This window comes from Mytilus galloprovincialis, chromosome 11 (genome assembly GCF_965363235.1).
Source record: "Mytilus galloprovincialis chromosome 11, xbMytGall1.hap1.1, whole genome shotgun sequence".
In the NCBI taxonomy this organism is placed as follows: Eukaryota; Metazoa; Mollusca; class Bivalvia; order Mytilida; family Mytilidae; genus Mytilus; species Mytilus galloprovincialis.
Window position 1 is genome coordinate 84,563,490 of NC_134848.1, and position 27,919 is coordinate 84,591,408.

Genomic DNA, 27,919 nt, shown 5'->3' on the forward strand with positions numbered 1-27,919 from the left:
TGGTCTCCATAATCACTGAACACATTTTTGTTTAGGGGCCAGCTGAAGCACACCTTCAAGTGTTTGATTTTCCTGCTGTGTTGATTTGTGGCCTTTGACTGTTTTTTACTCTTTGGTCGGGTTGTTGTCTCTTTGGTACATTCCCCATTCCCTATTTCCATTCTCAATTTTATTTTTCTATTCCCATTTACAGGTGTGTTCCACAATTAATTAGGGATATTGATCAATTTGTGATGTAGAGATATTTTATGTTATCTGTTTGTTGTCCTTTTTGTTGTTGGATTGCTGGTTTATTGATGTTTATCCTTGTATGATATAGAACAATAAATCTGCTATATAAAATTTTAATATTCCAAATATATTAATTTGCATATAACAGGTAGAACAATATTTACAATATAAAAATAATGTGTAGCATGAAAGACATGAATAAATGGCACTATAACAATTATCAAGGTCTGCATTGAGGGGACTCATTTCTTTAATCTTTAACATCATTTTCCTTGTTATTTTTGGTTCATTTTTCATGAAATTTTATTTAAACTCCCATCAAACTACTAGAATAGTTTAAGATTTGTCTTTCTTGTTTTATATATCAACACCCTTTGTATCTGTATTTATAAAACAGTTCCCCATTTTTCTCTTTTCTTTTTTTCAAAACTTTTCTCTATTTTTTATTTCAAAACTTTTCTCTATTTTTTTCAAACTTTTCTCTGCTCATTATTGTCTATTTTTTATACTTTTCGATTTCTCTATTCTATATTTTACCCCAATAAGTCTCTCCTCAGTAAACTTTAACAATTCTCTCAATAAAACATAGTATATACATATATAATTTACATTTCTCTTTAAAAGACTCACATGAAAATGTATTTTTATTTTGGGGGCATACCATCTGTTCCATTGAATACTTTAAAATAATGTATACATAAATTGCAAAAATAATACATCAACAAAACAAGGCCACCTTAAAATAAAAAAATGGCTTCTCATAACTCAGAGCTGAAACTACATTTACACACATAGTAGTCTCAGCTCAATAAAAAAACCTAGTGTTTGGATTTCTAAATATTAAGTATTGCTGATTATTATTTATTAGTGGTCCAGGAATTTGATTTAACATCAAAGAAAGGTATCTGCACAATTCTGATCCTTAGATTAGAAATAAAAAGAAGATCTAGAAAATGTAGACGTCACTCCGAAATTGAAATTAAATATTATGTATAGATATTCAATAATGTTTGCCATTGTCTATGTGTTTATTTTTTAAGTGGAGGTTTATGGTGATGGGTTTATTTTTCAGTGGAAGAGTTTGGTGATGTTTTTTTTCAGTGAAAGTTTTTGGTGATGAGATTATTTTTCAGGGGAGGTTTTTGGTGGTTTTTGGTGATGGGTTTATTTTTTTCAGTGGAGGTTTTTGGTGATTTTTGGTGATGGGTTTATTTTTTTCAGTGGAGGTTTTTGGTGATTTTTGGTGATGGGCTTATTTTTTAGTGGAGGTTTTGATGGTGGGTTTATTTTTTCATTGGAAGTTTTTTGGTGATGGGTTTATTTTTTCAGTGGAGGTTTTGATGGTGGGTTTATTTTTTCTTTGGAAGTTTTTTGATGATGGGTTTATTTTTCCAGTGACATCTTTAGGTGATGGGTTTATTTTTTAGTGGAGGTTTATGGTGAATGGTTGATTTTTTTCAGTGATGTTTTTTTGGTGGTGATGGATATAATTTGTTGTTATTCTTAATGTTTTTGGTAATTTATTTATCTTTCTTATAAAATTGTGCTATTCAAATTCTATACGGTTTTCTATATTGCACAGACTCCTTTAATGAATTAGGTGGGAAATTAAAAAAATGGTTGGCCTCTGATTACAGGAAAGATTATACATAATACTCATTTACGACTTTTTGGGCCAGTTTTTATATAACATAATACTAGTAGACAATATTCCAAACACACCACTCCATGATCTAGACAGTTTCCCTGCCCATAAAACCCCAGGAGGGCACCAGTTTATAGCATTGATAAAATCTGATGAAGACGAGAGAAGTGACAATCGTGCTTCCAGTAAGTTGGCTTTCAGTGCTTTAGCTTCTGTAGATGTACTCTCTATGGATTCTTCTCTGTAAAAACAAATGGGTAACAGTAATTAGCACAAATGGGTAACAGTAATTAGCACAGATTGAGGAGGTGATTACATAAAGGACAATACAACTTCATAAACCAAAGAGAAACTGGCAACAACATGGCAACAAAAAGACAAACAACAATTTATCAAACAATACAAAGAAAACTTGACTGATTTACAGGAATCATAACACTATGGTGTATACATTCTTATAAAACTTGACTGAGTTACAGGAATCATAACAAAAAATGGGAAGGCAGGTTTAAACATGTTTTGTGAGATTACCCCTTTACCTGTAGGTGAATGGAACAACTTAACTTTCAACTTTTAAAATCATGTAAAATGTATTTCTATGTTTTTGTAATGGTTTTCTTGTTTGTCTGTTTGTTTGTTATTTGTGTCAGTATACCAAAAATTCTCAGTTGACTCCAAATATTGCTATTTCTTTGTTTGTCTGTCTGTCTGTCTGTTTGTTTGTTATTTGTCTCGGTATACCATAAATGCTTACCTTTCATCAGTGGACTCCAAATATTGCTGCTTCTTTGTCCGTTTGTTTGTTTGTTTGTTTGTTTGTTTGTTTGTTTGTTTGTTATTTGTCTCGGTATACCATAAATTCTCACCTTTCATCAGTTGACTCCAAATATTGTTGCTTCTTTGTCCGTTTGTTTGTTTGTTTGTTTGTTTGTTTGTTTGTTATTTGTCTCGGTATACCATAAATTCTCACCTTTCATCAGTTGACTCCAAATATTGCTGTTTCTTTGTCTGTTTCAACTTTCTGCTTATCAAACTAATACTAACTAATTGTCTGAAATTATATACATGTATTGACTTATCTCATAAAGCATTGTCATCCTACCCTAACCATCTAACTGTCTAAAATTATAAACATGTATTGACTTATCTCATGAAGCATTGGCATCCTACCCTAACCATCTAACTGTCTGAAATTATATACATGTATTGACTTATCTCATAAAGCATTGTCATCCTAACCCTAAATCTAATTACTACCCTAACCCTCTAACTTTCTGAAATTATACATATATGACATATTGGCATTGTCATCCTAACCCTAAATCTAATTCCTACCTTACCATAAATTATAAACATATATTTTGTATTATCTCATACAGCATTGTCATCCTAACCCTAAATCTAATTCCTACCTTACCCTAAATTATAAACATATATTTTGTATTATCTCATACAGCATTGTTAACCTAACTCTGACTTATGAGTCCTACAATCGTGTTTAAGGGAGTTATTATGATTATATAAAGAATATCTTAAGGGAGTTCGCTTCTCAGTTTCAAAATAATTAGCTTTCTAAAACACTAGTTTATATTGATAGGGGATTAATAAAGGAATCACAAGAGCAAAACAAAATATGTAGCTCAATGTGCTTGTTTTCGAGATATTAGCCATTGATTTTCATCGAGGAGTCACAGGTAAGACCCGTGCGGGCTACCGCAGGTCTCTTTACCATCGAGGCTGGCAAACTCAGTATACCCTCGGTAAAAAAAAATACAAGCGAGAATTTTTCATCGAGGAGTCGCACGTAAGACCTCAAACCTTTCCTTTCAAACTTTAAATCCTTTAATAGGCATTCGTATACTTAGAAACATCAGGGGCTTCCGTGGCCGAGTGGTACAAGTAGTTATAACTAAGGTCTACTGTAATCACAAGGCTGAAGCCAGTCAACACTGAAGTTGTGAGTTTGTGAAATTTTGGCGGGAAAATATTATCTCTTGACTTTTCATAGCTATATGATTGACAAGTTTAAGTTCTCAAAAACGATTAAACAATAATTAAAATTGTATAAGACTTTTACAGATGGCCTATTATATGATTATTATGCATGTAAAAGATTTATAAAAAGAAAAATAGGGTTCAATGGGCAATATTTTAAGGCATTGAAATGCATAAAACCAGAGGATTTCCGAAAATCTGTCAAAAATCCCAAAACATGACAAGTGAACTTCCTTAAGACAAGGATTTGTATAGTAAATCCTTGCTTAAGATAATTATAGATGTACAAACTTACTTTCCACACTGATATGTGTCCACACTTGTATTATATAAAGAATATCTTAAGATAATTATAGATGTACAGACTTACTTGAGTATTTCAGCGACTAAAGAAAGTGCCCAGACCATGACGCCTAGTACCCACCATTTCTTGGAATCTGTGTTAATCACCTGTTTGTCAGCTAACCAGGCAATATGCTCCACAGGATAAAATGATTGGTTAATAATGTTTGTTAGCAGGTTCAATATTCTTAATAGTGTGCTCTTCTCCTAAATCAAAATAACATACAATAAATCAATTAAAGAAAGAATAGAAATGAATGAAAATGAATAAAAATGAATAAAAATGAATAGAAAATGAATAAAAATCAAAGAAATCGAAGATAAAATACTAGTTAACAAATAAAACTTTTAAGTTAACTTATTTTCACTTGTAAATATTGTTCTTGCTCTTATTCATACAATATTATACTAAATTACAGAGCGAAATAGGTTTAGTTGAACCATAGTTCCGTTATATCAGAGACATATATACACAGGTCATGATGATACTATGTTTTTTAAAGTTTGGTCAATGTCAATAAGATAGTAATCCAACAACATAAAAACAATCTCTATAGGCCTTAAAAAAAGATTGACATCGGCCTCGATTTTATAAATAGGTTGTGAAGTAAAACACTTTTGGGGATCGAAATCCTTTGCATCATTTCTTTCTATTTTCTTTTTAAATTGCCTTGAATCAAGATAAGTGTTTTTGGTGTATCTTGTTGCATTGTTCTGCATTGGTGATTTTCGTTGTATTTTTTTTTTGTATAATGGAGAGAACGTAAAAGAAACCTAATAGGACAATGGTACATGTGAACAAAATCCGATATGAAAACCAGAGAACTAGAATAGAAACTTTTATATACTTTATTTTTAAGAAAAAAAATTGACAAATCTCCACTATACAAAGCCTTTCTCACTCTTTTACTATACTCAAAGATTTGTATAGTAAATCCTTGCAATACTGAAGTATGCTGTTTGGTATTTACATAGGAAAATCATTACATCTCTTAGAGTATAAATCAATAAATACGAATTGATGTGCAAAAAGTGGCGAACAATTAGTAGCCTATATGGGTATATACAATTTGCACAGTACCCTCACCAAGTTAGTTGTAGTCATGTCCTAAGGTTTTTAAAATAAAATTGTCAACGCTGCTTCAAATATCATGCCGCTTAATTCTTCTCTGAAAGTTCAATTCCTCTCAATTTTGCATAATCAGCCATGAAAGGCCCCAAAATGACAATGTAAAACAATTCAAACGAGAAAACTAACGGCCTTATTTATGTACAAAAATATGAACGAAAAACAAATATGTAACACATAAATAAACGACAATCACTGAACTACAGGCTCCTGACTTGGGACAGGCACATGCGTACAGAATATGGCGGTGTTAAATATGCAAGCAGGATCCCAATCCTCCCCTAACCTGGGACAGTGGTATAATATTACAACATAAGAACGAACGTACTATAAAAATCCGTTGAAAAAGCGTAACTCCTCAGATGGACAAATACAAGCCGACGTGGCCGGGTACTTGTACATCCCAATAACAAAAAGACACTAGGTTCAGATCTTAGAGTACCCACAGTTAACTGACAGCTATTTCAAGGCCACTAGCAACTAATAAATGAATCATGCATCTAAGTCGTAAAGCATTGATGATATTATAATAATCTAGACGGTAAAACTTTATGTTGGACTATATGCTGCAGCATTTTGCAGAGAATGCATGTTTGAGATACTTAATTTGCGGAAATGCACAAATGTCTCCTATTGTCCATTCATCAGGTACCAAGTTGGTATTGATGATTGTTGACAAATTGGTGAATAATAATATGATTGTTGCAAATTCATTTTATATTTTTAGGGCTATTTTTTTACACTCTATGGCCTATTTCTTTTTGCCCTCATAATTTTTATTTACTGAATCCATATTTTCTAATTTTGTTCTCGCCCATACTAAAGTTAATATGTCTTTACGTTTTGGATGGCACGGTTTATTTAGTGGTACATATTCAGTTGATGTATTCTTAGTTGATACAATTAAAGTGAAACGTTCATCAATATTTTTGCTTTGTCGTGGTCGGTTTCTGTTGGTACTATGACCTGCTTTAGTCTTTAGTGGTATACTTTGAGATAGTTTTTTTTTATCTGACCTGACCCTGCTAAGTGAGCTTTTCTCGTAACTTGACGTTCGTCGTACGATTTCGTCTTTGTTAACTTTAAAAAAAAATCTCAGACTCTGAAACTACTGGGCCAAATGTTAGTGAACGTCTGCTTTTTAGAGAGTCGCCTGATAGTTTTGGTTAAAATTTGCAACAATTACCATTGGTGTATCTAATTCAAAACTGTGTTGGATAACCCTGCCTGTCAGACAAGTTAGCCTCCATGGCTTAAATTAAAACATATATGGGATCAAAAGCAAGTGCTGTCTATTAAGAGCACTACGAAAAACGAAAACCTGTTGTGAAAAATATATCTAATCCAACATCGGACTCGGACTTCTTTTGAAATGAGTTTTAGTGTGTGTATGCCTCATGTATGTGTTAATTTATTCTACATTGGCTAGAGGTATTGGGGAGAGTTGGGATCTCACAAAACATGTTTAACCCCGCCACATTTTTGCACCTGTCCCAAGTCAAGAACCTCTGCCCTTTTTAGTCTTGTATATTTTCATTTATATGTTTTGGAGTTTGGTTTGACATCCATTGTCGCTGAACTAGTACACAATTTTATTTAGGGGCCAGCTGATACCACCTCCGGATGCGGGATTTTCTCGCTGCGTTGAAGACCCATTGGTGGCCTTGGGATGGTGTCTGCTCTTTGGACGGGTTGTTGCCTATTGGACATATTCCCCGTTTTCAATCTCAATGTTATTAGACTGTTGAGTTCTACCTAATGTCCATTCATACAGGTAAAAAAGGTCAAATGTAATCTTACAGGAGTTATCGACCTTATATGACGAATTTTCATGCTTGCCTGTTCGCTTGATATATTGAAATATATGGTGAATAGATAAAACTTTTAATAGCAAAAGTTACCAGCGAGATATAATGATTTTCACAGTTCTTTATTACCCCAAAACTGACTGCAAAATTCCCTTAAATTCCGTCTATATAAATGTTTCTCTCCGTTTCCGTTCCGTTTTCCGTTTCCACCGTTTAGCAGCACCCATTTGATGGAGAGTTGTCTCATTGGCACGAGTGTAATGGCGGTCACTTTATTTACTTGTCTATATTCTATTTATTTGGGGAAATTGGTTAACTTTAGAATTACTTATAGTTCTGTAACTCTTTCTTCCGAGACCGGCCATGAAATTATCCTTGTCGGGACTTCCTGTTCTGGCACGTGCCCGGCCGGGCTCGTTGTCCATAGGAACTATAAGTATGACGTCACTCACCGGGTTCGGGGCAGTCTACACTAAGGATTTGAAATGAGCAGACGCTCATACTTTGGCTTGCGATGTAACCTTTATTTATACAAGTAGACTAGCCACCACCGTATATTTATTTATGTAAACTTATGTTCAACCATTTATATGTCTTTAAAATAAACATCTTGTTTATATTTACGTAGTTTTACGTACTTTGTCCGATATCCCAGAACTTGGGTAGACAACGGGAAAACGAAGCCAGTGGAAACTTCCACTCCCGTTACACGTATAACACATCTTCTTATACTTTCTTACTATGACCAAACGACGGGTGTCATGTATGGAGTAGAATCTTAATACCTTTCCAGAGCACATGAGATCATGTGTGGAGTAGAATCTGAATACCTTTCCAAAGCACATGAGATCATCACCGTTATTTGATGTGGTTTGTGTAGCTCAGTTTTTAGTGTTCTAGGTAGTGTTATGAAGACTGTTGTTTGTCTTTAGTCGTATTTCTGTTTTTTTCCCATGGTGTTAATTGTCAGTTGATAAATTTGTATTGCACCTTTGTGGAACTCTTCCTATTCACGAGTCATCGGATGTAATCTCTATACGTTCTACATTTTAACCTTGTGACTGTGATCTCTCATAGATAAAATATTCCTTTGTAGAAATTCAGATAAACTAGATAAAAATAGAGACACGTTTAGATTGCACATGAGGCCATGCAAAAAAAGATGAGTGTTTCCCGGATTCCCTAATATATTTATAGAAAAGTATTGTAAAATATAACATTAAGATGTGAAGTGATTGTCAAGGAGACAACACTCAACCAGTACAACCGTCAATTGTTGTTAATATATACAACTAGAGGCTCTAAAGAGCCTGTGTCGCTCACCTTGGTCTATGTGAATATTAAACAAAGGAAGAAGATGGATTCATGACAGAATTGTGTTAATATATACAAAAAAGAAGACGTGGTATGATTGTCAGTGAGACAACACTCAACCAGTACAACCGTCAATTGTCGTTAATATATACAAAAAAGAAGACGTGGTATGATTGTCAGTGAGACAACACTCAACCAGTACAACCGTCAATTGTTGTCAATTAATACAAAAAAGAAGACGTGGTATGATTGTCAGTGAGACAACTATATACAACTAGAGGCTCTAAAGAGCCTGTGTCGCTCACCTTGGTCTATGTGAATATTAAACAAAGGAAGAAGATGGATTCATGACAGAATTGTGTTAATATATACAAAAAAGAAGACGTGGTATGATTGTCAGTGAGACAACTCTCAACCAGTACAACCGTCAATTGTTGTTAATATATACAAAAAAGAAGACGTGGTATGATTGTCAGTGAGACAACACTCAACCAGTACAACCGTCAATTGTTGTTAATATATACAAAAAAGAAGACGTGGTATGATTGTCAGTGAGACAACACTCAACCAGTACAACCGTCAATTGTTGTTAATATATACAAAAAAGAAGACGTGGTATGATTGTCAGTGAGACAACACTCAACCAGTACAACCGTCAATTGTTGTTAATATATACAAAAAAGAAGACGTGGTATGATTGTCAGTGAGACAACACTCAACCAGTACAACCGTCAATTGTTGTTAATATATACAAAAAAGAAGACGTGGTATGATTGTCAGTGAGACAACACTCAACCAGTACAACCGTCAATTGTTGTTAATATATACAAAAAAGAAGACGTGGTATGATTGTCAGTGAGACAACACTCAACCAGTACAACCGTCAATTGTTGTTAATATATACAAAAAAGAAGACGTGGTATGATTGTCAGTGAGACAACACTCAACCAGTACAACCGTCAATTGTTGTTAATATATACAAAAAAGAAGACGTGGTATGATTGTCAGTGAGACAACACTCAACCAGTACAACCGTCAATTGTTGTTAATATATACAAAAAAGAAGACGTGGTATGATTGTCAGTGAGACAACTCTCCACAAGAGATCAAATGACACAAAAATTAACAGCTATAGTTCACGGTACGACATTCAACAATGAGAAAAGCCCACACCGCCATAGTAAATTATGAAAGGCCCCTAAATCATAAATGTAAAACAAGAAAACTAACAGTCTTATCAATGTATACAGGTATAGGTATAAGAAGATGTGGTATGAGTGTCAATGAGACAAACTCTCCATCCAAGTCACAATTTGTAAAAGAAAAACCATTATCATTTAAAGTACGGTCTTCAAAACGAAGCTTTAGCTCACTCCGATCAGTAAGCTGTATGTATAGAAAGCTTATATATATATTTAAGAAAGGATCGTTTCTAAATTTATAGGCACGGTTAACAACATCACCTTTAAAATGAGGATGTCTGATTCCGATTAAAATACGTTTTCTACAGGTACAAACAAACTTCAAAACCAAATCTTTATATCTTTTACAGAAACAAATTAAGGTTTTCAGTAATTTGTGGTAACAAAATCCAGCAGTACATAATTCACGGCCGACACTCGGCTAACCGAGAGATCGGTTGGTTAATCTGTATTGAGTATGCGGCTATATCGGCGGTTGGTCTGTTAATCGGGTTTTCTATACGTCTGTCAAGAGTAAAACGCACAATTTAATGTTAAACTCTGTTAAATATACAGATTTTTGGCATTTTATAAGAACCAAATAAAAAGTGTCTGACAAAATGATATCATAGAACATTTTCCAGCTGTAAAAACCATTGCATAGTCTGCGCAGTGTTCAGTAAAAATAAAAGGCGTCGCGCAAGTATGTAGTATTTATGCTTATACGCATAGCAATTTAAAAAAAAGGCGAAACAAACAATTTTAGTTATCATTTAAAGGACACAAAATGGTACTTTGGTTCTAAAAAATAAATTGACATTAGTAAATAATTCATAATTGTAACATAATGTGAATAATACAACGTTTTAGTGAAAATTATGGGAATACAGTCTGTTAATGGGTTGGACAATTCAAATTGGGTCCGTTAAGAGTTATTTAGCTACGACAATAGTTTTGCTACATTTATATTTTCCCATTGAAAAAGTTAAGAATGAGATGTTCTTGAGTAAAAAAAAATGGCAATCGGTGCAACTGTATCCTTCTAGTAAGAGTATTTTTATTTTGACTTTCTTTGCATTTTATTGAAGGGTTTGTCACTTCAATATATCGTGCATATGTTGGCTGGAATATGCATGAATTTATTATTAACGTTTTCAATCAGCCTCAATGTTTGTGTCTGTTCAAGGTAGCACGTTCTAAAATCCGACTGAAAGTGTCTTTCTAATACAACACAGGGTACATATAATGTGTTGTTGTTCTCATATGTACATGATATTTGTCACTGGACATTAAAACCCTTATTCGTCAGCATCATTCAATTGGTTATTTTCTTCTATTACTTAATCATATGTGGTTTACAAATCATTATAAAGAAGTAAACGGAAAGTAGCGAATGCAGCTACATTTGGTTATCTTAAGTTTTAATTCATTTTATTCCGTTTTATAGTTCCTTTCTACATAAATGCAGAGAAGAACAGCAGTTGTGCGAATGTAATCTTTTAACATGTGTCACCAATTTGAGTACATCGCAATACGTTACTGTTTCAATACCCAGAGATGTTTCATGTCTGTATTCTTAAACAATTATTATATTTTTCTCTTTTTTTTAGCAATGCATCACTCTCTACTGTCCTTATCTATTATTCTATATTCTGCGTCTCCATCCAGATTTTCGTGTAAACCATGAGGGTCTGGATTGGTGGTGTTGTTTATTTTTGTATTCTTTAAATAGTTATGTCACTTTTCTCTAGATTTTATTTATTGTTAAAATACTCATTATTCTTTCTCGATTTTTTATATTTTAGCATCTCAATATATTTTACTTACTGGTGTTTAGTTACATTACGACGTTTATCTCTGATTTATATACTGGTTATACGAAAATGTCAACCAATCATGTTATAATGTTACGACGGTATTAAGATGAAGTTTCTGCTTTCAAAATAATTTTTATGAAACACTAGAAAATTTGTGTTTTTCATCAAGTACCATATATATATATATATATACTAATTTTTTTACATTACTGCCATACCGGCGTACTTTACAAATTAAAACTATTAACAAAATATGTAAACAATGTAAATAATTGATATGGTGTGTACATTAATTTTACGTTTATATGTCAAAATATGTAAACAATGTAAATAATTGATATGGTGTGTATAAACATTACTTTTACGTTTATATGTCAAAATAAGATGCAGTTTGTTTGATAAATTAACTCGCATTAAACTAATCAACATGAAGTTTAAATTGATATTATATAAAATAGGGGACACTTTAATAAACATACACAAGTTTGCACCTGTCCTAAGTCAGGAATTTGATGTTCAGTAGTTGCCGTTTGTTGATGTGGTTCATAAGTGCTACTCATTTCTGTTTTTTTATCTTTTCGGGATCTTCACATACAGTTAAGTATTATATATGCTGTTTGTGATCTTCACATGTAGTTAAGTATTATATAAGCATTACAAAGTTAATCAGTTCAACATACAGTGCACAAGATTCGCTTTTCGCCATTTTTCGACAATTTTTTTTAAAGTTCTCTGTTAGTGATGCTCGAGGCCTAAATATTTGAAAATTCAAACCTTATCTAAAATTTGATGAGACGATAAAACCAAAATGGTTAAAATTAAAGCCATCATTGAATTGTCAAAGCCGTTTAGAGTTTATGTATTCCGTATATCAGGAATATAATATGGTATAATAGACTGTCCCTGTATACACTGCATATATACAAATAATCATAATAATGTAGGCGACAAGTACTCGAGGAAAACAGTGGCGGATCCAGGACTTTACATAAAGGGGGCATTCTTTTCAGACGATTCAGCCCTACCCAACTGGATCTGCCTATGGGAAATAATAATAATACAAAAATCGCGTATACACATAATTGCTTACAAAGTAGGGAACAACAAGCGTGACATGATTGGTCAGGCAGTGCTGTCGAAAGGAACGTCCCACAAAATGATAAAATAGCCTTGCCAGACATCATGATTATTTGCAGGTGGCAGTTAGGTCCGCTGCTGTATGCCCTGAGGTAATCGGTGCCCTGAGGTAATCATGGTAATGCGTCATTGATTAAATACGCACGAAAATATAGTTCTTATTTAGATAGATCTTAATACCAAATTTTAATGTGACCAAATACCAAAGATGTCAACAAACTTCCCAAATTATTTTATTATTTGTATTCACCGATCGTTCATTTCGTATGTACGTGTAGGGTGGGGATGGCTTGTAAAATTATAAACTTCTTTTTTTTTTTTTTTTTTTTTTTATAAAAGTTCAATTAATGATCTGAAGTATTCATTCATGACAGGGTTACCTGAGGTAACCCCAATTATAACATCAAATGCAACCATTAAACTCAAGTCAACTGGGGTAACTTTATATATAATCACATAAACAATACAAATCTATGAAGTCCTACATTCTAAATTTAGAAATTGTGTAATTAAAATATAAATGTATACACTAGCAAGGTATGTACTAAAAATTCTTTCATAACAGGGTAACCTGCGGTAACGCAAACAATAACAGTAAATACAACCTATTTAACTCAAGTTAATTCAGATCACTTTTACATATACATCACATAAACAATATAATTTCAATGAATTCCTACATAACAAAAAAAGAAAGTGGTTTATTACAGCATAACTACATATACTAGCAAAGTATCTACTAAGTATTTTTTTATGACAGGGTTACCTCAGGTAACCCATAAAATAGCAACAAGTATTATCCATTGATATAAAGTTAACTAAAGTCGCTTTTCCGATATATCACATAAACAATACACATCTATGAGGCCTACATGTAAAATAAAGAAATTGTTTGATTACAACATAAATGTTTTCACTAGCAAACTATCTAATAAGCATTCTTTATAACATGGGTACCTGAGGTAACCCCAGACATAATTACAAATATAACCCACTTAACTTAACTGAAGTAAACTGAGATCACCTTTACATGTACATCAAATAAACAATACAACTTTCACGAAGTCCTACATTTAAAATAAAGAAGTTTGTTTATTACAATAAATGTAAACACTACCAAAGTATCTACGAAGTATTCATTCATGACAGGGTTACATGAGGTAACCCCAATAATTACAATAAATACAACCCATTCAACTCAAGTTAACTCAGGTTACATTTATATATACCTCGCATACACAATACAAATTTATGAAGTCCTACATTTTAGATTAAGAAATTGTGTCATTACAGCATAAATGCATATACCAACAAATTATCTACGAAGTATTCTTTCATAACAGAGATACCTCATGTTATTTCAAAAATAACAACAAATATTCATTCAAATGAAGTTAACTAAAGTCGCTTTTCCTGAATATCATATAAACAATACTTATCTATGAAGTCCAAAATGAAAAAGTAAATGGTTTATTAGAAGTTAAATGTATACTCGGGAAAACTATCTACGACGTATTCTTACGTGACAGGGTTACCTCAGATAACCAAAACAATCACAACAAAGATAACCCATCTAACTCAAGTTCACTCAGATTACCTTTAAATATATATACATCACATAAACAATACTAATCTATGAAGTCCTACATTTCAAATTAAAAAATTATTGGAATAACAATATGAATGTAAACACTAGCAAAGTATCAACTAAGAATTCTTTCATAGCAGGGTTACCTGAGGTAACCAAAACAGTAACAGCAAATACAACCTATTTAACTCAAGTTAATTCAGATCACCTTTACATATACATCACATAAAAGATATAACTTCAAAGAATTCCTACATTAAAAATTAAGAGGTTGGTTTATTACACCATAAATGCATATACTAGCAAAGTATCTACTAAATATTCTGTCATGCACTGTTACCTCAGGTAACTCATTATATCGAAACAAGTATTATCCATTCATATCAAGTTAACTTAAGTCGCCATTCCAATATATCACATAAACAATACCCATCTATGAAGTCCTATATTTAAAATAAAGAAATTGTTTGATTACAACATAAATGTTTACATTAGCAAACTATCTAAAAAGCATTCTTCATAACATGGGTACCTGAGGTAACCCCAGACATAATTACAAATATAACCCACATAACTGAAGTTAACTGAGGTCACCTTTACATGTGCATCACATAAAAAATACAACTTTCATGAAGTCCTACATTTAAAATAAAGAAGATTGTTTATTACAATTAATGTAAACATTACCAAAGTGTCTACGAAGGATTCATTCATAACAGGGTTACCTCAGGTAACCATAACAATAATAACAAAGATAACCCATCTAACTCAAGTTAACTGAGGTCACCTTTATATATATACATCACATAAACAATACAAATCTATGAAGTCCTACATTTCAAATAAAAAAAATTGTGGAGTTACAATACAAAGCTATACACTAGCAAAGTTTCTACTACGAATTCTTTCATAGCAGGGTTACCTGAGGTAACCAATACAATAACAACAACACAACCTATTTAACTCAAGTTAATTCAAATCACCTTTACATATACATCACATAAAGAATATAATTTTAATGAATTCCTACATTTAAAAAGAAGAAGTTGGTCTATTACACCATAAATGGATATACTAGCAAAGTATCTACTAAATATTCTGTCATGACAGGGTTACCTCAGGTAACCCATGAAATAGAAATAAGTATTATCCATTTATATCAAGTAAAATTAAGTCGCCTTTCAGAAATATCACATAAACAATACACATCTATGAAGTCCTACATTTAAAATAAAGAAATTGTCCGATTACAACATAAATGTTTACACTAGCAAACTATCTCAAAAGCATTCTTCATAACATGGGTACCTGAGGTAACCCCAGACACAATTACAAATATAAACCACTTAACTGAAGTAAACTGGGGTCACCTTTACATGTGCATCACATAAACAATACAACTTTCATGAAGTCCTACATTTATAATAAAGAAGTTTGTTTATTACAATTAATGTAAACACTAGCAAAGTTTCTACGAAGGATTCATTCATTACAGGGTTACCTCAGGTAACCATAACAATAACAACAAAGATAACCCATCTAACTCAAGTTCACTGAGGTCACCTTTTAATATATATACATCACATAAACAATACAAATCTATGAAGTCCTACATTTCAAATTAAAGAATTGTGGAGTTACAATGCAAAGCTATACACTAGCAAAGTATCTACTAAGAATTCTTTCATAGCAGGGTTACCTGAGGTAACTAATACAATAACAACAATACAACCTATTTAACTCAAGTTAATTCAAATCACCTTTACATATACATCACATAAAGAATATAACTTTAATGAATTCCTACATTTAAAAAGAAGAAGTTGGTTTATTACTCCATAAATGGATATACTAGCAAAGTATTTACTAAATATTCTGTCATGACAGGGTTACCTCAAGTAACCCATGACATAGAAATAAGTATTATTCTTTCATATCAAGTTAACTTTAGTCGCCTTTCTCATATCAAGTTAACTTTAGTCACCTTTCAGAAATATCACATAAACAATACACATCTATGAAGTCCTGCATTTAAAATAAAGAAATTGTCCGATTACAACATAAATGTTTACACTAGCAAACTATCTCAAAAGCATTCTTCATAACATGGGTACCTGAGGTAACCCCAGACATAATTACAAATATAACCATCTTAACTGAAGTTAACTGAGTTCACCTTTACATGTGCATCACATAAGCAATACAACTTTCATGAAGTCCTACATTTGAAATAAAGAAGTTTGTTTATTACAATTAATGTAAAGACTAGCAAAGTATCTAAGAAGAATTCATTCATTACAGGGTTACCTGAGAGACAGGGTTACCTCAGGTAACCTAATAATAACAACAAATACAACCCTTTTAACTCAAGTTTGCTCAGGTAGCATATATCTATACATCGCATAAACAATACAAATCTATGAAGTTTTACATTTTAAATTCAAGAATTGTGTAATTACAACATCAATGCATATACCAGCAAAGTATCTACGAAGTATTCTTTCATAACAGGGTTACCTCAGGTAACCCCAAAAATAACAGTAAATATAATCAATTCAAATAAAGTTAACTTAAGTTGCCTTTCCTAAATATCATATAAACAATACACATCTATGAAGTTCAAATTTATAAAAAAAAAAAGTAAATCGTTTATTACAACTTAAATGTATATTCTGGAAAACTATCTACAAAGTATTCTTACATGACAGGATAACCTCGGGTAACCATAACAATAACATCAAATAAAAAATACAAATCTATGAAGTCCTACATTTTTAAATTCAGAAATTGTGTGATTAAAATACAAATGTTTACACAAGCATAGTATCTACTAATATTTTTTTCATAACAGGGTTACCTGAGGTAACCCAAGCAATAACAGCAATTACAACCAATTTAACTCAAGTTAATTCAACTCACCTTTACATTTACATCACATAAACAATATAACTTCAATGAATTCCTACATTGAAAATGAAGAAGTTGTTTTTTACACCATAAATACATATACTAACAAAGTATCTACTAAGTATTCTGTCATGACAGGGTTACCTCAGGTAACCCATAAAATAGCTACAGGTATAATCCATTTAAATCGAGTTAAGACAGATCGCATTTTCTAAATATCGCGTAAGCAATTTACATCTGTGAAGTCCTACATGTAAAATAAAGAAATTGTTTGATTACAACATAAATGTTTACACTAGCAAACTATCTAATAAGCATTCTTTCATAACAGGGGTACCTGAGGTAACCCCAAAAATAATTGCAAATATAACCCACTTAACTGAAGTTATTTGAGATCAACTTTACATATATACCCCATAAACAATATAACTTCAATGAAGTCCTACATTCAAAATAAATAAGTTTGTTTATTACAATTAATGTAAAGACTAGCAAAGTATCTACGAAGTATTCATTTATGACAGGGTTACCTCAGGTAACCCCAATTATAACACCAAATACAACCCATTTAACTCAAGTGAACTCGTGTAACATTTACATATAATCGCATAAACAATACAAATCTATAAAGTCCTACATTTTAAATTAAGAAATTGTGTAATTACAGCATAAATGCATATACCAGCAAAGTATCTACGAAGTATTCTTTCATAACAGGATTACCTCAGGTAACCCAAAAAATAACAACAAATATAATCGATTCAAATCAAATTAACATAAGGTTGCAGTCTTGTTATTGACTGCTCCATAGGCTCACATGCAAAACAGCTGATCTTAGAAAAAAATTCATGTTCATATCATGGATGTACCAAAGTGAAATTGTGATTTAATTGAAAAAAGGGGGTCTTGCCACGAAGAATAAAACGTTACGCAATCCTGAAGTCAACTCATTTTTTTCTACTTTCTGTTTGCTATTTTTACTAGACCTCACCACTTCAAGTAAACATGATATCCTTCCACTTTCCTGGAATGATATCCCCAAAAGATGCAAGATTTTTTAAAAAGTCTATATTTATGTTTCCATTCACCATAAACCTATAAACAAACAGAAAAAAATGAGTTCAGAAAAAAATTCAGTCTACTAAATTATCTGTAAATCTCATTCTTGTCTATCTTTATGAATAACCTGACCATGCACAGTTGTACAGTGGTTCCCTGAGGTAACCTGACCATGCACAAGAGTACAATGGTTCCCTGAGGTAACGTGACCATGCACAAATGTACAGTGGTTCCCTGAGGTAACCTGACCATGCACATTAGTACAATAGTTCCCTGAGGAAACCTACCATGCACATTAGTACAATTGTTCCTGAAGTAATCTGACCAGGCACAGTAGTGCAATTGTTCCCTGAGGTAACCTGACCATGCACAGAAGTAAAATGGTTCCCTGAAGTAATCTGACCATGTACAGTAGTACAGAGGTTCCCTGGGGAAACCTGACCATGCACAGTAGTACAATGGTTCCCTGAGGTAACATGACAATGCACAGTATTACAATGGTTCTCTGAGGTAACCTGGCCATTCACAGTAGTACAGTGGTTCCCTGAGGTAACATGACCATGTACAGTAGTGCAATGGTTCCCCGAGGAAACCTGACAATGCACAGTAGTACAATGGTTCCCTCAGGTAACCTGACCATGCACAGTAGTGTAATGGTTCCCTGAGGTAACCTGGCAATGCACAGAAGTACAATGGTTCCCTGCAGAAACCTGACCATGTACAGTAGTACAATGATTCCCTTGGGAAACCTGACCATGCACAGTAGTACAATGGTCACCTGAGGTAACATGACAATGCACAGTAGTACCATGGTTCCCTGAGGTAACCTGACCATGCACAGTAGTACAATGGTTCCCTGGGGAAACCTGACAATGCACAGTAGTGCAATGGTTCCCTGAGGTAACCTGACCATGCACAGTAGTACAAAGATTCCTTGAGGTAAACTCACAATACACAACAGTACAATGGTTTCCGGAGGTACCATGACCATGCATAGTAGAACAACGTTTCCCTGAGGAAACTTGAACATGCACAATAGTACATGGTTCCCTGAGGTTACCTGACAATGCCCAGTTGTATAGTGGTTACCTGGTGTAACATGACCATGCACAGTAGTACAATGATTCCATGAGGTTACCTACCATGCACAGTAGTACAATGGTTCACTTAAGAAACCTGATCATACACAGTACAATGGTTCCCTGCAGATTAGTATAATGGTTCCCTGGGGTTACCTGACCATGCCCAGTTTTACAGTGGTTCCCTGAGGTAACCTGACCATGCACAGTAGTACACTGGTTCCCTGAGGTAACCGGACCATACACAGTAGTACAATGGTTCCCTGAGGTAACCTGACCATGCACAGTAGTTCAATGGTTCCCTAAGGTAACCTTAAAATACACAGCGGTACAATGATTCCCTGAGGGACCATGACCATGCACAGTAGAACAATGATTCCCTGAGGAGACTTGACCATGCACAAGAGTACAAATGTTCCCTGCACAGTAGTACAATGTTTTCCTGAGGTTATCTGACCATGCCCAGTTGTACAGTGGTTCCCTGAGGTAACATGACAATGCACAGTAGTACAATGGTTCCCTGAGGTAACCTGACCATACACAGTAGTACAGTGGTTCCCTCAGGTAACCTGTCCATCCACAGTAGTACAGTGGTTCCCTGAGGTAACATGACCATGTACCAGGGATGGGGTAATTAAAAATGTAATGGTAATTAAGTGTAATGCATTACAATTTTCCATGTAATTGAATGTAATGTGTAATTGAGCATTTTTTTAATTACATGTAATGGTAATTTAATTAATTACATTGAAAAAAGCATGTATAATGCTCAATTAGTTTTGAATTACATTTCAATTACATGTACCTTTTATGGTGTTACAGTTAAGGATTTGTGTTTAATAATATAAATTGTAAAATTACATATATTTTTCAAATATTAATATCAATGCTTTTTTTAATATATGAAGTCTGTAACTTATTCTGAAGTTTTTATATCATTTATTTGACCTACAGATTTTTTTTAATAGTCTTATAATTTAAAAAATGTTTTTAAGAAAGATCTTTAACTAAATAGATTGATAAGTAATAAACACCTTGTTAAACAAACACAATAAAAAGTGTCACTGTGAAACATCTTTCTGATACAGTTCATTTAGAATTTAAAATCACTGCATACATATCATTTTGTCAAATTAGTATACACAAAGGATTATAGAAATAAAAATTAACAACTGTAAAAACAAACAGCAATTAATCAGATTAAAATGTCCAGGGGCAATGCCACTATTACAGATATTTTATCTAATTAGCAAAAAAAATATTGCTAATATTTAGACATTATATACATTGTTTGTACTGAAAATTATTTTCAATATTGTGACGAGCACACTTTTTAATATTTTTAAAGTAAAATAAAAAAATATTTTAAATTCATTGATAATTTCTTTATTCATATTATGTTTAATTCAAATGAGTTAATTTCTGAGATGTCAAAATACCCCTTGATGTATTGGCAAGTCAATAGGAACAAATTCCCTCTCCTATCAATATAATGATCTTCTAATCATAAAATTTCCATGTCCTGATCAAGTAATATCTTGCACAGCATTAGCTCCTGCCGAAAGACTATTTACAATTGCTGTTTTCAGACTAGATATTCAGACTATTTGACAAAACATTAAAATAACTATATTAAATGTTTATCAAATGCAAGGCTTTAACTATGCTTACTTGAATATTTTACACATGCATAATATAAACATGTAAAATATTGTTAAAAAATATCATGATGAAATGTAATGTGTAATTTAATTAATTACTTTAGTAAAGTAATTGTAATTTAATTAATTACATTTCAAAAACTGTGTAATGTGTAATTAGTGTAATTGACCATTTTTGCAATGTAATGTGTAATTGAATTAATTACATTCCAATGTAATTGACCCCAAGTATGCCATGTATAGTAGTGCAATGGTTCCCCGAAGAAACCTGACAATGCACAGTAGTACAATGGTTCCCTGAGGTAACCTGACCATGCACAGTAGTACAATGGATCCCTGAGGTAACCAGACCATGCACAGTAGAACAGTGGTTCCGTGAAGTTACCCGATTATGCACAGTAGTACCATGGTTCCCTGAGGTAACCTTACCATGCACAGTAGTACAATGATTCCTTGAGGTAAACTCACAATACACAACAGTACAATGGTTCCCTGAGGTACCATGACCATGCATAGTAGAACAACGTTTCCCTGAGGAGACTTGAACATGCACAATAGTACAATGGTTCCCTGAGGTTACCTGACAATGACCAGTTGTATAGTGGTTACCTGGTGTAACATGACCATGAACAGTAGTACAATGATTCCCTGAGGTTACCTACCATGCACAGTAGTACAATGGTTCACTTAAGAAACCTGATCACACACAGTACAATGGTTCCCTGCAGATTAGTATAATGGTTCCCTGGGGTTACCTGACCATGCCCAGTTTTACAGTGGTTCCCTGAGGTAACCTGACCATGCACAGTAGTACACTGGTTCCCTCAGGTAACCTGACCATCATAGTAGTACAATGGTTCCCTGAGGTAACCTGACCATGCACAGTAGTTCAATGGTTCCCTGAGGTAACCTTAAAATACACAGCGGTACAATGATTCCATGAGGGACCATGACCATGCACAGTAGAACAATGATTCCATGAGGAGACTTGACCATGCACAAGAGTATAAAGGTTCCCTGCACAGTAGTACAATGTTTTCCTGAGGTTATCTCACCATGCCCAGTTGTACAGTGGTTCCCTGAGGTAACATGACAATGCACAGAAGTACACTGGTTCCCTGAGGTAACTTGACCATACACAGTAGTACAATGGTTCCCTGAGGTAACCTGACCATGCACAGTAGTTCAATGGTTCCCTAAGGTAACCTTAAAATACACAGCGGTACAATGATTCCCTGAGGGACCATGACCATGCACAGTAGAACAATGATTCCATGAGGAGACTTGACCATGCACAAGAGTACAAAGGTTCCCTGCACAGTAGTACAATGTTTTCCTGAGGTTATCTGACCATGCCCAGTTGTACATTGGTTCCCTGAGGTAACATGACAATGCACAGTAGTACAATGGTTCCCTGAGGTAACCTGACCATACACAGTAGTACAGTGGTTCCCTGAGGTAACCTGTCCATCCATAGTAGTACAGTGGTTCCCTGAGGTAACCTGACCATGCACAGTAGTACAATGGATCCCTGAGGTAACCAGACCATGCACAGTAGAACAGTGGTTCCGTGAAGTTACCCGATCATGCACAGTAGTACCATGGTTCCCTGAGGTAACCTTACCATGCACAGTAGTACAGTGATTCCTTGAGGTAAACTCACAATACACAACAGTACAATGGTTCCCTGAGGTACCATGACCATGCATAGTAGAACAACGTTTCCCTGAGGAGACTTGAACATGCACAATAGTACAATGGTTCCCTGAGGTTACCTGACAATGACCAGTTGTATAGTGGTTACCTGGTGTAACATGACCATGCACAGTAGTACAATGATTCCCTGAGGTTACCTACCATGCACAGTAGTACAATGGTTCACTTAAGAAACCTGATCATACACAGTACAATGGTTCCCTGCAGATTAGTATAATGGTTCCCTGGGGTACCTGACCATGCCCAGTTTTACAGTGGTTCCCTGAGGTAACCTGACCATGCACAGTAGTACACTGGTTCCCTGAGGTAACCTGACCATCATAGTAGTACAATGGTTCCCTGAGGTAACCTGACCATGCACAGTACTTCAATGGTTCCCTGAGGTAACCTTAAAATACACAGCGGTACAATGATTCCATGAGGGACCATGACCATGCACAGTAGAACAATGATTCCCTGAGGAGACTTGACCATGCACAAGAGTACAAAGGTTCCCTGCACAGTAGTACAATGTTTTCCTGAGGTAACCTGACCATACACAGTTGTACAGTGGTTCCCTGAGGTAACCTGTCCATCCACAGTAGTACAGTGGTTCCCTGAGGTAACATGACCATGTACAGTAGTGCAATGGTTCCCCGAAGAAACCTGACAATGCACAGTAGTACAATGGTTCCCTGAGGTAACCTGACCATGCACAGTAGTACAATGGATTCATGAGGTAACCAGACCATGCACAGTAGAACAGTGGTTCCTTGAAGTTACCCGATCATGCACAGTAGTACTATGGTTCCCTGAGGTAACCTTACCATGCACAGTAGTACAGTGGTTCCCTGAGGTAACCTGGTCATGTATAGTAATTTACAGATGACCTGAGGTAACCTTGTCATGTACAGTAATTTACAGATGACCTGAGGTAACCTGGTCATGTACAGTAATTTATAATTACAGATGACCTGAGGTAGCCTGTCCGTGAAAAAAAAAGAACATAGATGTAATCTGGACTGACTAAGCTGACGAAGGGAGTTATGAACATTCAATTGTGGTAACCTGAGGTTTGTAGAAAATTAGCGTTTTGCAAAGTTTATCTGTGGTAACATGCAGCTGGTACAATGACCATGAAGTTGTGACCTTAGGTTACCTCAACATATTCTTATATACAGAGGTATTCTGAGGTTACATATTTATATACAGTAGTTAAGAAATGACATTAGTTAACATGTGCACTTGGCCATGTATAGAAATGCAGAAGTGCCCTGAGGAAAACTAAAAGTGTGGTAATACAAGTATGTGCAGTAATACAGAGTAACCTCACCATGTACAGCAATACAGAGGTAATATTAGGTAACCTCACAATGTTCAATCATACAGAGGTGACCTGAGGTAACCTCACCATGTGAGCAATCATAGATATGATCTGAGATACAGGAAATACACAGTAATTTAGAGATGACCTAAGGTTATCTGACCATGTACAAAAGTCCACTGGAGATGTGAGGTTTTTCCTTGAAAATATCCAACATCTCTCAAATAAGATTGATAAAGACAATTAACATTTTAAAAAGCAGTTATATACTACGTTACTTTCAAAGTAATGTCAAATGAAAAAAAAAATAGATTACTGTTCGTACTACAATGTTTCTCTTTTTTAATACTGGTGAATAAAATCCTTACAGTGTGTACTGGCTGGTCATCATCGCGTATGATACGATTTTGATACTCATACACAGTTAATGAATATTATGCATGAATATAGATAAGATCAGCACGTGTAGCCATAGACTGAGAGTTGTAGATTTGTAGTGTAAATATATAGATGCCGTTTATAGAATACAAAATTAGATCAGAAACATAGTTATTAAAATTGAGAAAGGAAATGGTGAATATGTCAAAGCGACAACCACCCGACCATAGAGCAGACAACAGCCGAAGGCAACCAAAGGGTCTCCAATGTAGCGAGAATTCCCGCAGCTGTAGGTGTCCTTAAGCTGGCCCCTAAAAATATGCATAATAGTTCAGTGATAATGGACGTCATACTAAACTCCGAATTATAGACAAGAAACTAAAATTTAAAATCATACAAGCCTAACAAAGGCCAGAGGCTCCTGACTTGGGACATGCGCAAAATTGCGGCGGGGTTAAACATGTTTATGAGATCTCACCCCCCCCCCCCCCCCATACATCTAGCCAGTGTAGAAAAGTAAAAGCATAACAATACGCACATTATAATTCAGTTCAAGAGAAGTCCGAGTCCGATGTCAAAAGATGTAACAAAAGAACATAAATAAAATGACAATAGTACATAAATAACAACAGACTACTAGCAGTTAACTTACATGCCAGCTCCTGACCTCAATTAAACTGATTGAAAGATTATGTGTTCATCATATGAATATCAGGCACAATCCCTCCCGTTAGGGGTTTAGTATCATACTATCATAAAATATATGAGAAGAACATAACCCGTGTCATGCCAACAACTGTTTTTTAGAAATAGATGTGTTTAGTTCCGATTCAAAGACTCTATCAGTGAATCAATATTAAAGCCAAAATATGCAATCTTTAATGACCGGACAACAGTATCGTAACTATATCCCTTTTTAATAAGTCTATTTAAAGGTTTTGTTAGTTTCTGAGGAGAATACTGACATTTTTGTTCTTTATTTAGAATACTTCCATAAAAAATTGGATGTGAAATACCCGAACGTATAAGATGTCTGCATGTTGAGTTATATTTACGAATTATTTCCTTATACTGATGATAAAATTTAGTAAATGTTTTGACCAGTTTGTGATATCGAAAACACCTGGTGTAATAATTTTTTAGTAATACATAAATTTCTCTCGCTAAAATCTAATACGTTGTTACATACACGAGAGAATCGTACAAGTTGAGATATATAAACACCATAAGATGATGACAAGGGAACGTCACCATCTACAAATGGATAATTTACAATAGGAAATGAAAAAACATCTTTCTTATCAACAATTTTTGTATTAATCTTCCCGTTTATGATATAGATATCAAGATCGAGGAAAGGGCAGTGGTCATTGTTATCATTAGCTTTAATTAAAGTAACCTCTACAGGATAAATTTCTTTAGTATACATACGGAAGTCGTTATTATTGAGAGCCAATATATATTCCAAATATCTAAAAGTATTGTTGAATTTTTGTACCAAATATTGTTTAGATGGGTCTTTGCTAATTTAAGTCATAAATTGTAACTCATAACAATACAAAACAGGTCCGCAATAATTGGTTCACAGTTAGTCCCCATTGGAATTCCAATAACTTGACGATGTACGGAATCTCTAAAAATAACAAAAATGTTATCAAATAAAAATTCAAGCGCATAAATAGTATCAAAGCATGTCCAATTTTTTTTAATTGCTACTAAAAAATGATCGCAAAGAGTTTGAACATATGTACTCGCATTCCGACTTTTTAAATGCCCAGTTAATTAGGGATGTGATTTTTTTCTCAATAAGAATATGAGGCAAAGTGGTATATAGGGTAGAAAAATCAAAACTTTGAACGATTTAAAATCACCAATATATGCATGCAATTTATCAAGTACTTCCAACGAGTTTTAGACACTCCAAAAGTAATTAATTCCACTATTTTCAAAGGCCTTATTTGAACAATTTATTATCAGGTTTTTTATTGTACCAAGTGTACTAGTAAGTAAAACAGACAATTTAGTAGTTGAACAATGGACAGTGGCGGGTCCAGGGGTGTTCTGGGTATAGGAACCCTTTTTTTTGGAGATCAATGCATTTGAATGGAAACATATAGTTGGAACCCCCTTCTTGTGTCCTGGATTGGGAACCCCCTTTTTTTTAAATGGATGGATCCGCCGCCGCCCCTCATGCAGTCGGACAAGATGGACTGATTTATATTAACCTATCTATTAAATGTTATCGTTTTCTACTTATGTTACTTTAAAAGAAGTAACCAAAATCAATAAATGCGTAATCTGTCCATATGTAAGTGTCATATATTACCAAACACAATGATAGTCAAAGTTTCAACAGGCAACAGGACATTCACGAAACTTAGTCAGCAATCATTTCATTTTCAGGGGGGGGGGGGGGGGGGGCTATGTTTTTTTTTTTAAAGTTTGTTTCTTATTGTTCTGCCACTATATGTAATGCTAAAATTGAAATGAAAGAAAAAAATGTTTTCGACCTGTCTCCAAAATATTGTCTTTCGCCGAAGAAAAAAAATCCATACCCCCCCCCCCCCTGAAAATCAAATGTTTGCTGCCTTATGCATGTGTGGATAACTTTCATTCTTTAATAGTTAGTTTAAATAATTATATATACATTTATTTACATAAGTCTCTATGAAACCAGTTTTTGACAACTATTATTATAAAAGTTTAATTCGCCATTCAAAAAGTGTTTTCTTTTTTTAGTTATTTTAAGTCATTTACGTTTCACTAAATAAAAATCTGTTCACGTTGCACTGATCACAAATAAACCAAATATTTGGATTTTTTTCGTGAATTATTTGTCGTAACTTATTGTAAAAAATTGTATGTGTTCCTGTTTTCTCCTATTTTTCGCACATATACTGTCAGTCGAAATAGAAAGTACAATGATGTATTTTTAGTTTATTCTATTTTTAGATCATGTTATTACTACGCATATGGGCACTATTGCCACGATTACCTGAGGGCACCGATTACCTCAGGGCATACAGCAGCGGACCTAACTGCCATCTGCTGATTATTTGGACTACATCAACTTTGGCTCGATCTTTTATATTGTCTTTTATATAGTTATATATTTACACGCTTTAAAATTGAAATAAAAAATAATGTCAAATAAAGTCGTTTATCTCAATCATTTGTCAATGTCTTTATGTTATTAAAAATATGAAAATAATAGACATCATCAAAATTAAATGTTGATATCAATACAATGTGTTCTACATTCTGACCTTTGTTATAATTTCAAACGTCCTATTTCTTGACCTTTAAATAATTCTTACCTTACTCCCTGTTCCGTAAGAAAGATTGTAAAATAGCATTGGCAAGTCATCAAATAATCTTAGGATTACTCTACAAGCACCTAGATCTGTAGCAATAGCGCGGATCCGATCAAAAGCTAATCCCTTTCGGTCCCCACTTACAAACATGCAAACATAGGTACTGAGTCGTATAATTCTGTCATGTCCTCTGTAGGTTTCCAATACGCGTACAAGATCCATGATTGATGATACAAGTAAGAAGTGTGTGTTTGTGTACTATGAACCTACGTCTGTTCTAAAGTGAAAGTAAATCACGTGGTTCAATATTTCCCC

General features: G+C 33.9%; 1 protein-coding gene across 1 annotated transcript; it reads right to left on the bottom strand.

Annotated features, from left to right (window-relative positions):
* Positions 1 to 330: 330 nt before the first annotated feature.
* On the bottom strand, positions 331 to 27,919 carry LOC143052940 (peroxisomal membrane protein 11C-like). Its single transcript, XM_076226119.1, has 4 exons — positions 27,608 to 27,919; positions 4,242 to 4,420; positions 2,847 to 2,927; positions 331 to 2,117 (listed from the first exon to the last, which is right to left on the bottom strand). Exons 1-4 carry the CDS (start codon positions 27,824 to 27,826, stop codon positions 1,892 to 1,894), a joined length of 705 nt encoding a protein of 234 aa, XP_076082234.1. The 5' UTR covers positions 27,827 to 27,919; the 3' UTR covers positions 331 to 1,891.

Excerpts from the sequence above, each read along its gene's own strand:
- LOC143052940 (XM_076226119.1), bottom strand. The coding sequence starts at position 27,826 with ATGGATCTTGTACGCGTATTGGAAACCTACAGAGGACATGACAGAATT. Across the intron at positions 4,421-27,607 it reads CTTACGGAACAGGGAGTAAG|GAGAAGAGCACACTATTAAG; the intron begins GTAAGAATTATT and ends ATTTTGATTTAG. Across the intron at positions 2,118-2,846 it reads TTGGAGTCAACTGATGAAAG|AGAAGAATCCATAGAGAGTA; the intron begins GTGAGAATTTAT and ends TTGTTTTTACAG.